General features: G+C 47.2%; 1 protein-coding gene across 7 annotated transcripts in view; it reads right to left on the bottom strand.

Moving 5' to 3' along the window:
* HIP1 (huntingtin interacting protein 1) overlaps positions 1-12,520 on the bottom strand; it is a 164,603-nt gene that overhangs the window by 74,686 nt on the left and 77,397 nt on the right. The window contains exon 1 of one of the 7 annotated variants that reach the window (XM_073215183.1): positions 8,074-9,161. The exons of the other annotated variants lie outside the window; for them this stretch is intronic. Within the exon in view, the coding sequence (XP_073071284.1) occupies positions 8,074-8,163 (90 nt within the window). The 5' untranslated portion in view covers positions 8,164-9,161. Of the gene's footprint in view, positions 1-8,073; positions 9,162-12,520 lie in introns of those variants that run through there. 7 annotated transcript variants of the gene reach the window in all.

The raw sequence follows: 12,520 nt of genomic DNA, 5'->3' as shown, positions 1-12,520 counted from the left end.
CACTACTCTAGGAATATAGCTGTGAACCAAAACATGTCTCTGGCCCCACGGACCTTAAATTCTTGCAGGAGGGAGAGACAGTGAACAAATGACTAAAACAGATGTGCATGAGATGGAGATAGGTGCTTTAAGGCTAAGGATGGGCCTGGGTACACTAAGCTGGTATCACCACCTCACACAGTCATCAGGGAAGGTGAGAGAGAGACACATTTGAAAGTGATGAGGAAGCAAGCTTGGCAGACACCTAGGGGAAGAAGTGCCAGGCAGAGCCCACCTGGCAGGTACACGGAATAACTGGGCTTAAGTGCAGCTGGAGCTGAGAGGTCAGAGGTGGGAGCGGCCGAATCACAAGGGGACTCATGGGAACTGAAAGGACCAGTCTTTGCTCTGAGCCAGACAGGAGCCACTGGGAGGCTCTGAGCTTAGGGGTGACATGACCAGACTTGTTATTTTAGAGGATCCCTCTGGCTGCTGTGCTGGGAAGAGGCTGCAGGGACATGCATGGAGGCAGGGAGAACAATGAAGAAGTGGTTGCAATAATTCAGGTCATAGATGATGGTGGCCCAGACCAGGCTGGTGGTGGTGTAGGTGCTAGGATGCGGACAGAGTTGGGGTACATTTTGGTTTATTTACTTATTTATTTTATTAAGGTATCATTGATATACCCTCATATGAAGGTTTCACATGAAAAACAGTGTGGTTACTACATTCACCCATATTATCAAGTCCCTCCCACACCCCATTGCAGTCACTGTCCATCAGCGTAGTAAGATGCTACAGAGTCACTACTTGTCTTCTCTGTGCTATACTGCCTTCCCTGGGCCCCCCTACATTATGTGTTTGCTAATCATAATGCCCCTTAATCCCCTTACCCTTCCCTTCTGACCTACCCTCCCCAGTCCCTTTCCCTTTGGTAACTGTTAGTCCATTCTTGGGCTCTGAGAGTCTGCTGCTGTTTTCTGCCTTCAGTTTTTGCTTTGTTGTTATACTCCACAGATGAGTGAAATCATTTGGTACTGGTCTTTTTCTGCCTGGCTTATTTCACTAAGCAAAATACCCTCTAGCTCCATCCATGTTGTTGCAAATGGTAGGATTTGTTTTCTTCTTATGGCTGAATAATATTCCATTGTGTATATGTACCACATCTTCTTTATCAATAGATCTACTGATGGACACTTAGGTTGCTTCCATTTCTTGGCTATTGTAAATAGTGCTGTGATAAATATAGGGTGCATCTGTCTTTGAATCTGGGATCCTGTATTCTTATGGTAAATTCCTAGGAGTGGAATTTCTAGGTCAAATGGTATTTCTATTTTTAGTTTTTTGAGGAACCTCTATATTGCTTTCCACAATGATTGAATTAATTTACATTCCCACAAGCAGTGTAGGAGGGTTCCCCTTTCTCCACATCCTCGCCAGCATTTGTTGTTGCTGTTCTTTTCTATGGTGGCCATCCTAACTGGTGTGAGGTTATAACTCATTGTGGTTTTCATTTTCATTTCTCTGATAATGAGTGATATGGAGCATCTTTTCATGGGCCTGTTGGCCATCTGGATTTCTTCTTTGGAGAATTATGTGTACACATCCTCTGCCCATTTTTTAATATGGTTATTTGTTTTTTGGGTTGTTGAGGCATGTTGAGTTCTTTATATAATTTGGATGTTAACCCCTTGTTGGATATGTCATTTATAAATATATTCTCCCATACTGTAGGATGCCATTTTGTTCTACTGATGGTGTCCTTTGCTGTACAGAAGCTTTTTAAGCTTGGTGTAGTCCCATTTGTTCATTTTTGCTTTTGTTTCCCTTGTCTGAGGAGATGCATTCAGGAAAAAGTTGCTCATGTTTATATTCAAGAGATTTTTGCCTATGTTTTCTTCCAAGAGTTTTATGGTTTAATGACTTACATTCAGGTTTTTGATTCATTTCAAGTTTACTTTTGTGTATGGAGTTAGACAGTAATCCAGTTTCATTCTCTTGCATGTAGCTGTCTAGTTTTGCCAATAGTAGTTGTTGAAGAGGCTGTCATTTCCCCATTGTATGTCCATGGCTCCTTTATCATATATTAATTGACCATATATGCTTGGGTTTATATCTGGGTTATCTATTCTGTTCCACTGGATCTATGGGTCTGTTCTTGTATCAGTGAGTTGGGGTATATTTTAAAGGCCAAGAAGATAGAATTGCTGATGTTTTGTCTGTGTGTTCTGAGGAAGGAATCAAGGATGGCATCACAATCATTTGCCAGAGCAACAAGAAGGGCCCAGTTGCCATTAACAGGGTGGAGAGAACCATGGGAGGAGTAGGTGTGGGGCATTACATTCCTACCAGCAGTGTAGGAGGGTTCCCCTTTCTCTGCAACCTCGCTTTCCACAATGATTGAATTAATTTACATTCCCTTCTCAGGGCAAACAGGAGCTTGTTTCTGGATGTGTTAAATAGGAGATGCTTATCAGACATCCAAAGGGAGCTATAAATGGGCCGGCTGGACTTGGATCAATTTGGAAGTCATCAGCACACAGATGGGAGTTAAGAATGGGTAAGATTACCAAGGCACGAGTGCCTATGAGAAGTCTGGGAACAGGTTGAGAACACCCAACACTGAAGAGAGAGAGAGATGGGAGGGAATGAGTAGTAGACACACAAGGAACAGCCCATGAGGTAGGAAGAACTCAGGAGAGTGTGGCATCCTGGAAGCCACGCGAATAAACCTCTTTCCACAGGGGGCGATGGATTGTATCAAATGCTGCGACAGTCAAGCAGCTGGAGGACAGATGACTCTGGACTGAAGAGACAAGACCTTTGCCAGAACTGTCTGGTAGAGTGGAAAGGGGCAGAACCTGCCAGAGGCTCAGGAAAGAAGCGGGGGTGGGGGGGGCTTCCTGGGGGGACAAGCACTGGGAGCATCAGAGGAAGGCAGTGGGTCTAGGTTTCCTTGTTTTAAAAGGGAAGAATTATAACATGCTGGATGGGGGTCTGGTGCCAACAGGAGGTGGCCACTCTGCCGGGGTCACAGACCAGGTCACAGAGGATGAACACAGGGGCCCGCGGATGAGCTGGTGAGAGTTGTGCGTGCCTTCTCAGGATTTCTCTTTGCATTAAAAGTAGGAAGCAAGGTCAGGGACTCTGAGTAAGGGCGGGGAGGGGGCCACTGAGTATTGCCTAGGAAAGCAGCAGGCTGCGTGGACCAGGGGGCACAGGGCCTGCCTGGGGGCAGCAAGAAAGGCCCATCCTGCTGTGACTTGGAGGAAGAAACGAGGCCAGCCCTCTGCCTCCTCTCCTCCAGGCCATTCTGCCCCATCCCTCCCACTTTCCCTCACACCAACTCCTCTTCTTCTCAGCCTTTCCAGCTTTAAAGAGGTTTGGGCCTTGATGGACTCACTCCTCAGATACACATGGTCACTGTGCTATCCTTCCTCTTCTTCAAAGCGGCTTTCAGGAAGGCCAGATGGGATGACAGGTGCTCACCCTGGGGACGTGGGCACCAGGGACTTAGTGTGTGTGCTCGGGAGCATGTGGGACAGGAGTCAGGGGGAATCAAGGGAAGCACGAGGCAAATGTCCAGATTCCCTCTCCAATCTTCTCTCAATTTCCTTCCTTTTCCGCCCCTGTTCCTCATTCCTTTTGGATCTTGAATTTCCTTATCTGAAACACAGAACAGTCTCCACCTCTCTGTGGTTCAGGCTCTCATTCTCTAAATTAACCTGTCGTGGCCTGTAATAGATCCCAGACTCAATCGGACATATTATTTCACTTAACTCTGTTTTAATACTGAGGCAGCTAACTCCACTGATGAGATGGGGAAACTGAGTCTCAGATTGGGTGAGTGACTTACCCAGCTAGTGGTGGTGCCTGGCCAGTTAGAACACCTGGAGAGTAAGCAGCACAGCCAGGATTTGAACCAAGATCTCACTCCAGACTCAGGCCCATCAATCTCAGCTATGTCCAGAATTCCAGGCCTGGGAAGGGTAATTCAGACTCATTTCCACAGAGAGAACACACAGGGCAAGGTCAAGTCCTAGTTCCAGGAACTGCTGTTTTTATTCACACAACCAGGACATAGGCCTCACAGACGTGCGTCAGAGCCAAAGAGAAGACAGTGGAGCAGTGCAGGGTCTAGTCAACCCGGGAGAGGCTGTGGAATGTTCCAGCTGGCAGGCAGGAGCCCTGATGGATATTTCCAGCCCCAAACCCAGGGAGTAATAACAAGGTAGGGAGGATTTGCTAAACAGTTTTCTAAAGTGAAGAGAGGGGTGGTTGCTAATTTTGGAAGTGGATTTCATCATCAGCTATGGGGCTGAGATATGACTTCCTCAGAAAGCAGAGCAGCCGGGAACTCTCACTTCTATTTCTCTAGGGTGAAGGAGAGGCCTTCCTTAAGAGAGGAGAGGGGAAATGCCATGAGGATCAAAGGAAGTACAGGAGACCAGTTTACAGAGCTGTGAAGACAGAACAGTCCAGGCCGCCTTCCCGTGTTAGGAAAGAGTATAAAACCTAAATGTGATTCATTCCCACTAGGATGTTTAAACATTTTAACAGTAAGGTATTAACAAAGGGCCACGTGGTGAAAGCTGCTCAGGCTGAGAGTGGGGGGTGGGGGAATTGATAAGGGCCTGGCGATACCTGTTTGAGTTTTTTAAACCTACCAATACAATTAAGACAAATGTAAAAGAAAGATATAACTGGCTTAGGCGACGTCCGGGAAGAATGTGAACTCTGTAGTACTCAGCCAACGAGGAACCAGGGGAGGGACTCACGCACTAGGAGATAAATTACTGGCGCCAAATTCCCCAGGTGTGCCTGCCCACCAGACACCCGATCTTGCAAGACCGTCATTAAAGCCTTGCAAGCCTCGCTCTGCTGTTCTCTTTGTCTCCATGTCCACTTATTGAATTTGGACCAGTGAGTGTGTTTCTCACATCCCTCGTATACCGCTCAGCTTAAAATACATCAAAAGAATTCAAAGCTAACACCTTTATCAATACATGGCCTTCACATTATATTGTATAAATATAAGAAATTGAGAAGAAATGAACATGTTATAAACTGGAAATTTATGCAATGTTAAGTGTCAAATATATTTCAATAATAATAATAATAAAAAAAGCTAAAACCTTAAACCTCAAATTCTTAAAGTGTTAACACTGTAAATGGATGCACTTAAATGTGTGTACAGGATGTCATCTCAACAGTGGAAAATGGACAGAGCTAAAACATCTATTAACAGTGGGCATCTGGAAATACAATAATCATTGCTAACAGACTAGCAATAATTAGCAACAACCTGGTAATAATCATGGCTTGCTCTGCCAGCGTTGCTCTAAGCATTTGACATACAAACTAACTCTTCTGCCCTCCTAACATCCCACTACAGAGGGTGCTGTGATTGTCCCCACTATACAAGGCAGAAGCCCTGGCACAAGAATTGGTAAGCTGTCCAGGTGAATAAGCAGCAGACAGAATCTGAACCCCAAGACGCATGCCCTGGACCACTGTGATACACTGTTTCTAGATCAACGGCACAGTGAAAGCTACAATCAGTTTACAAACCTGTATTACGGTATAGCCCCATTTTGTTAAAATATGTATTTGCTGTGTATATGCTTGTATTTGGTTGAATCAAATGAAAATTTGGCCATTTTTGACTCATCAGAGCAGGGCTTTCGTATGATTCAGCCTAGCATGTGGGCACATGTACCTGCAGCCACGAAGGAAAACGTCCCTAAGGATTTATACCAAATTGTTAGCAGAAGCTCCGGATGGTGGAAATTTGGATAGTGGAAATGTGATCGATCTTTCTTTGTTTACACTTCTTCATATTTTCTTCAAAGCAGCCTGTTGAACATTTTCCCATGGATCACCTGCTTCCCTGTCATAGCTGCCAATGACCACAGACAACCACATGGTAATAAAATGCACCCGAAGTGCAGCAGTGCAGCGTCTGAACTACAGCCTTGGAGGCCGGCATGCTCCGGGCCATGTCCCCTTTGGGAGCTGAGGAGCCAGCATGCGGGCAAGAACTGCCATCGAGAGGGCACAGAACTCAAAGTGAGGAGTCCTGCCTGCTGTGTGACTTCAGAGCCCCAGATGAGAGCAGGGATCACCCTTTTCAAAAAATCAAACAAGACATGAACCAAAATGCTCTGTCACTCCTGCCTCATTCTAGCTGATGTAACCGGGTACAGCTGAGAGGGCGTCCTACTTACTGATGGCCACAGGTCCACCCCAGGACCATGGCCAGAGATCCACTCCTCTGACATTTGGCTCCTTAAACTGGAGATTGGCTGGAAACAAGAGGCCGTGTTTTCCTTCCGACTGTATGGTATATGGGAGGAACTGCTGTGCTTATGGTGCTCTCTCTAGTCTGGTGGGCTCCAGGACCCCATGCTGAATGGACTGCAAGAGGACAGGCGAAGCGGGCTGGGGCACAGGCAGATTCCGTGAGGTTTAGATTCAGGCACCTCTGAGCAGTGGGCTAGGGGCTGCACTGGGATGCAGTCTCAGTCATTCAGTAGAGTAGCCAGGAACAGACCATGACTAGGGGTCCCAGAGTCCACCAGCAGCAAGAGAACCGCCACTAGGAATGACTGGCCCACCCCTCTTTAATTCCCACCCTAGCATCCTTAGGGCAACTGCAGCCACTTCCACACTCTCCATTCCCTTTTCCTGGATCACTTACCACCTCCCAACATCCTATACAATTTACCCATTTGTATTTGTTATTGTCTGCTCGCCTCCCCCCAGCCCTGCCCCCAAACACACTAGCATGTGCGCGCGCGCACGTAGGAGGTCAGCGCCACAAGGCATCTTTGTTTGCTTTGTGAAGCACCCCAAGTGCTTAGCTCAGCTCCCGCATATGGAGGGGTAATCCATAAACATTTTCTGAATAAATGAGTGCATGGATGGTCTAACTGAAATGTCACCTTCCCCAGCTCACCTCCTATACCACTTGACAGAATTAATTATTGCTACCTCAGAGTTTCTATAGGACTTGCCCTAAATCTTAAATATTGTGCTTATCACACTACATCACAATTATTTGTCTGCTTCACCTCCCTGAATGCAGGAGCCTATAAACTATCCTATTTTCTTTCATATTCTCAGTGGCTAGAAGAGAGCCTCAGTGTTGGCTGAATTTGGGGACAATCCTGACACATGTACAGGGCAGAGAGGACGATGGCCAGGACCCTGGCTGACACCCCTGGGAACACTGCTATCGGGCACCAAGACTGCTGACATGGATCTCTGAGCAAGCAGGGCTGGGGAGGCAGTGGTTTGGTGAGACTTCTTTCCAAACAATCTGGCCTGACCAAACTCCAGCAAGAGGAGGGCTATTTTTAGGTCCCAGGAAACAAGGCTGAACCTAGTGCTCCAAAGAGAGGTCATGAGAAAGTTAGTGAAATGGTCATTTCAGAAAACCTCTCCCCCGGCCCTCAGTTTGTGGTTCCCATGCTCATCCGGGTACCAACGAGGGACATCTCCAGCCCTGGACCAGGAGGTGTGAGCCTGTTGGCCAGAACAGCACGTCCAGTCTCACCGTCAGGTGGAGCCAGCCTCTTATGCATTCTACCAGAGCCCTGCGGATTATTCTTAACGTGGGCCTCACCTACACCCATTCTTCTCCCTCCTCTCATTCCTCTGGCCCTGCTCCTAATGAACCAGTTCCACATCCGTTTGCTGGAATGTCTTCTCCATTCAACCCGGCACCAGCCGTTCATGCAGAACCTATTGTGTGCCGTGGGTTTTTATCAATGACATCACTGCTCCCCTTTCTTTGAAACAGGGATTAGATACCCTTTCTTCTAGGAGGCACACAGGTATACAAGGATTTGGATCCCATGTCCTGAGAACTTTGCTAATCCCCCAGAGAAGAGACGGCACCTCCTCTTCTGGTCTAAACTGCAGTATAGTTCCTGAACACACCCTGATCTCCTGACCTCCTGCTTTTGCATGCAGGGCGTGCCCTCACTTTCCTCTTCTCTGGGGAACTTCTTCCTGCCCTCCTCCAGCCTTCTCAGCGACGCCCTTCCTCTGCCAGGTCATTAATCAGACCCTCTTCCAGGCTGCACTCACCTCAAATGCATTCCGAGTTTGCCACATGCAGTTATTACTTGTCATGTGTAACGGTCCTACTAGACTGAGCTCACCCAGCAGAGGGGTCATTCGGAAAGAAGGAATGTTCTACCTCTTCACCTATTTGTTGCCTAAATGAGTAAACAAGAAGTGAATAATTAAAGCCATGGCTTACTAAGCCCCTCCTAGGTGCCAAGAGCTCTATGCAGGCCACCTCAGCTTCTCTTAAATCTGCAAACACAGGCCATCTGAGACACAAGGAAGCTAATGCTAACTTTTCTGTGGCCCTAGAGTGGCAAGTGGTGGTGGCATCAGGATTTAGCCTCTGGCCTGTGTGGCTCCAAAAGCCCACAGTCAGCCTTGCAAGCACTCAAGGGCACAGATCTTCTGTGTGTGTGGGATAGCACTGTGGACCCCAGCTGGCTCCTACTCACATTTACAGGTATGCCTCCTACCCTCTAACGCTGTCCCACTTGCCCATGGAAACCACCTCCAGATCAAAGACTCCTTAGGACTTAAAGGACTCTAAAGGAGACAGAATTGTTTTGTTTTGTTTTCTTTTTTTTTAAAGACCTGTGGCTTACTTTCTTTGGGGCCATGGGGCGGCATGAATTTTGTCTGCTTACTGGAATCCTTTGGTTCAGGGGCCGCTGTCAGGCCACACGCCTGTCTGGCTTTGGACTAGGACCTCTCTGGCAAGAAAGGAGATAAAGGTGGAGTGGAAACAGCCCCTGTATGTGCTTGTCAAGAAAACTGTCCAGCTGTGTGTGTACGCGGGGTGGGGTGGAGGGAGTGGCGTATGGGGAATGGGCAGAGAAGGTGGAGTCTCTGGGCAACAGAATACCATGGGCTGGACTGCCTTAAAATCCATGTTTGCCGGTGAACTTAGCTCCTGACTGGCAGGGGGTCTTGGAGGGGCCTCTGAGAACACTGAATCCTGCTTTTCAAAGCTGTCTTGAGGAAAAATAATACAGGCGAGAGTATTCTTTCCATCAATTACAAATGTCTGTATGTGGTCCCACTCAACGCATTTCAGGAAATCTGTCTCTTTCACTCCACCATTCTCAGCTATGGATCCCTAACATCTTACCTGTGTGGTGATTGAACTGAACCTCACCCTGGTAGGATAAACTCTTCATGATCAGCAGTAAGTACAGCAGTCAGACAGTATATCAGAAAGTCCTTTTTCCCCCAAGCATATTTTAAGGAAGCAAATAATAGATTTCCTTCCCCACTGGCACTTGGCTGAGGTCCTTACTCCACAGGCTCCTTGGAGAAGGCAGCTGAGCCACAATATGCTGCTGAGCTTTAGAAATGGGGTGTGGTGGGTGATACACAAAGGCAGGATACGTGGACTCATGTCTCTGGAATTGCTCCCCAGTTTAGATAAATTAGCTGCCTCTCACGTGGGGCCGGACACACTAGACCTCAGCCATGAACCCACTGGCCTTTGAGGGCCGGCCCCAAAGCCTGACTGCTGGAAGCCCTCGGGGGACCATGCTCCAGTGACCAGAGAGTCTCTCTCCCTCCTCGGAGAGTTGATTCTGCTATCGGATGGCTCTGCTGGGGGTAAGTCCTGGCCAGCCAAAATCTATGCCATCTTGAAAGCAAATCCCGCCTTCCAGAGCCACGTGGAGTAAACAAACTATCTCTTTGTCCTGACAGCCCCCAGAGTCAGAGAGAACCATCAGCCCCCCTGCAGTTGTCTCTGCAGAGGGCTGAGCTTACCCCGCAGAAAGCCTTCTCCCCCTCCTCTGCACACTTTCTGAGTCAGAGGCTTCAAACCTCCTTTGATTCTGACCATTGTGAAAAATACACTTTGTAAGGCCAATACTTAGGTGCACATGAGTATAAAGCTGACCCTCAAACAATGCAGGGGCTAGTCCCCCCAGTCAAAATGCCATGTACAACTTTTGATGCCCCCAGCACTTCACTATTAATAGCCTACTGTTGACCCAGAAGCTGCGCCAATAACACAGTCTATTAGCACATCTTTTGAATGTTACATGCATTATATACTGTAATCTCACAATACAGTAAGCTAGAGAAAATATTTTTTCAAGTTGCGGCAAATCTTCAAAAAGTTTCCCAGTATATTTACTGAAAAAAACCCTGCGAATAAGGGGACCCATGTGGTTCAAACCCATGTTGTTCAAGGGTTGACTGTATAACCAAAACCAGTTTCATAATGAATGCTGACATTCCTACGTGTAAGGCTCTTGGATGTTTTCTGATCTAGCTCACTCTTTCAAAGACTAGCTGCAACCCCCTAGACAGATTCTATGACCCAGAGGTGCAAACACGACTCTAGTGTCTGCAAGCCAGTCACCCACGTCCAGCTTTAACTGATTATGTAGCTCAGTCCCTAAGTGGGAGGATGCACTCCTTTCCATGAAAATATTAGCCCATCTGGGCTGTGAGTGGAGTTCTTAACATCATCTACACAGGGATCTCTCTGGCTTGGCATTTCCTTCCCCCACACCCCTCTTCGCCCCAGCAAACACACATGTATACCAACAGCAACAGCAGGTGGACTAGAAGCTTCTTCCTGTCCTACACTATCATCATTTACTCTGAACACTTGAACATCTATTTCACCTCTTCCCCACCTCTGCCATCTTCCTGCTGCATAAGCTGGAAGATCCAAGAGGTCATGTGTCTCACATTTGAGAAGAGCAGCACAAATCCAGGAAGAAACCGGAGTTTTAAACACTGCTGTAGGTGACCAACAAGGCCTATAGCCTGCAAGTGGACAGACACTGATCCCCTCTCTCTGGATCTTCTCTCCTGGGGACCCAGAGACAAAGGCCCCCACTTCAGCTCATCTTTTTGATTAGCCTGCGTCTATTTAGAATCTGGTCACTGAATCTTTCCTGTACCCTGTATTTACTTTGACCCCATTGCGTACATTTTGGTGATTAGGAGACCTGGATACAACATCTGGGTCCACCACTGGTATGGGATACAGGACTTCACTTTTCTCAACTCTAGGGTTCTTTTTTTTTTTATTTATTAAGGTTTGATTGATATACACTCTTATGAAGGTTTCACATGAAAAAACAATGTGGTTACTACATTTACCCACATTATCAAGTCACTGTCGATCAGTGCAGCAATGAACTCTAGGCTTCTTATCTGTCAGACATGACTGATTATTTTTGCCCTGCCTCCCTCACGGGGTTGTGGCGAACATGAACAGGTATGAAAATGCTTTGTAAAATATAGAGTGCCCTGCAAACACATATCATTACATATCTCTAAGTAAGTAAGTAATCTATATTTAATCGTGTGTATAGTTCTAAGACTTGGATGTGTTGACGCTGTTCCCCACGTTACAGCACTGCATTCTCAGTGTTCTGTGAGGGCAGGGATTCCAACATCAACTCCCAAAAGACATCTGCCAAGTTAAGGGTTAAACCAAGTCTCCCTTGGACAGATAGCTGATGTCATCAAAAACTCATGGGTCACAGCAGCTGGTAAATCTACTGGTCCCAGTCATTTGCACCTTCATTCAGAAAGAAGACTAGCCCTGGGAAAATTGGTCCCAAGAAGAGTCAACTGAAATTCAGCCCACACTTGGCTCCTGGGGCTGATCAAGAAAACAAAAGGTGTATGTGGGGTTGGGGGGAATCAGTTATCTTAGGTGGGACTCTGGAGCCCATCACTATCATAATAGCCACCATGCATGGAGGACTTACTCTGACAGGTCCTGTGCTTTTTAAAAGAATTATTTCCAACCTTCACTGGGATGCTTAAGGCAGGTGTGGTTCTCATTTTACGGATGGCGCTAAGAGGTTAAGAAACTTGCTCAAAAGCATGTAGAGTGTCGGGTGAACCACAGTCTGCTTTTTTTCATTCAGTGATGTGCAAAAGAACTTCTCAGGGCTAACACTGGGCTCTGCCAAGGATGCGGCTGAAATGCCAGGTTTGAGGTCGACCTGGAGCCTAGGGCCCCCAGTGAGGACTTCCAACCCAAGAGGGCTTTAATGGTCAGAACAGAAATTAACTTTGGCCTTCAGCAGCAATGGGAAGCAGGTGCCGGTTCCCTGAGATGGGGAAGGTTCTTCTTGCTACACCGTCCAGAGCCAGTGCTCTTCACAGATAGACAGCTGAGCACAACTGTATCTGTGCTGGGCATTTGGTTGCTCAATGATTAGTGAGAATCTAGTATTACTTTTATTGGGACCCCCAGCTAAAGGAAGAAAGAGGCAATACATGTGTGTCTCCTGGGCCCCAAATTCTCCACAAGTTACCTAGTACCCACAAGCCAAGGTCGGAACACCTTGGCTGGTATTCAAGGCCTTATTGGTCTGGTCCCAACCAAAGCTCTCAACACTTCCTGGTCCCAAGCCTCTAATATCCTGAGCCTCACCCAATGGGCTCACCCATTCCTCTTCCTGCGATTCACCCAACAGGCAATAACCCCTAACTGCTCTCAGCAGAGCCT

This window comes from Manis javanica, chromosome 10 (genome assembly GCF_040802235.1).
Source record: "Manis javanica isolate MJ-LG chromosome 10, MJ_LKY, whole genome shotgun sequence".
Classification (NCBI taxonomy): domain Eukaryota; kingdom Metazoa; phylum Chordata; class Mammalia; order Pholidota; family Manidae; genus Manis; species Manis javanica.
Note: the sequence above shows the minus strand (reverse complement) of the source record. Positions and strands in the feature narration are given on the sequence as shown.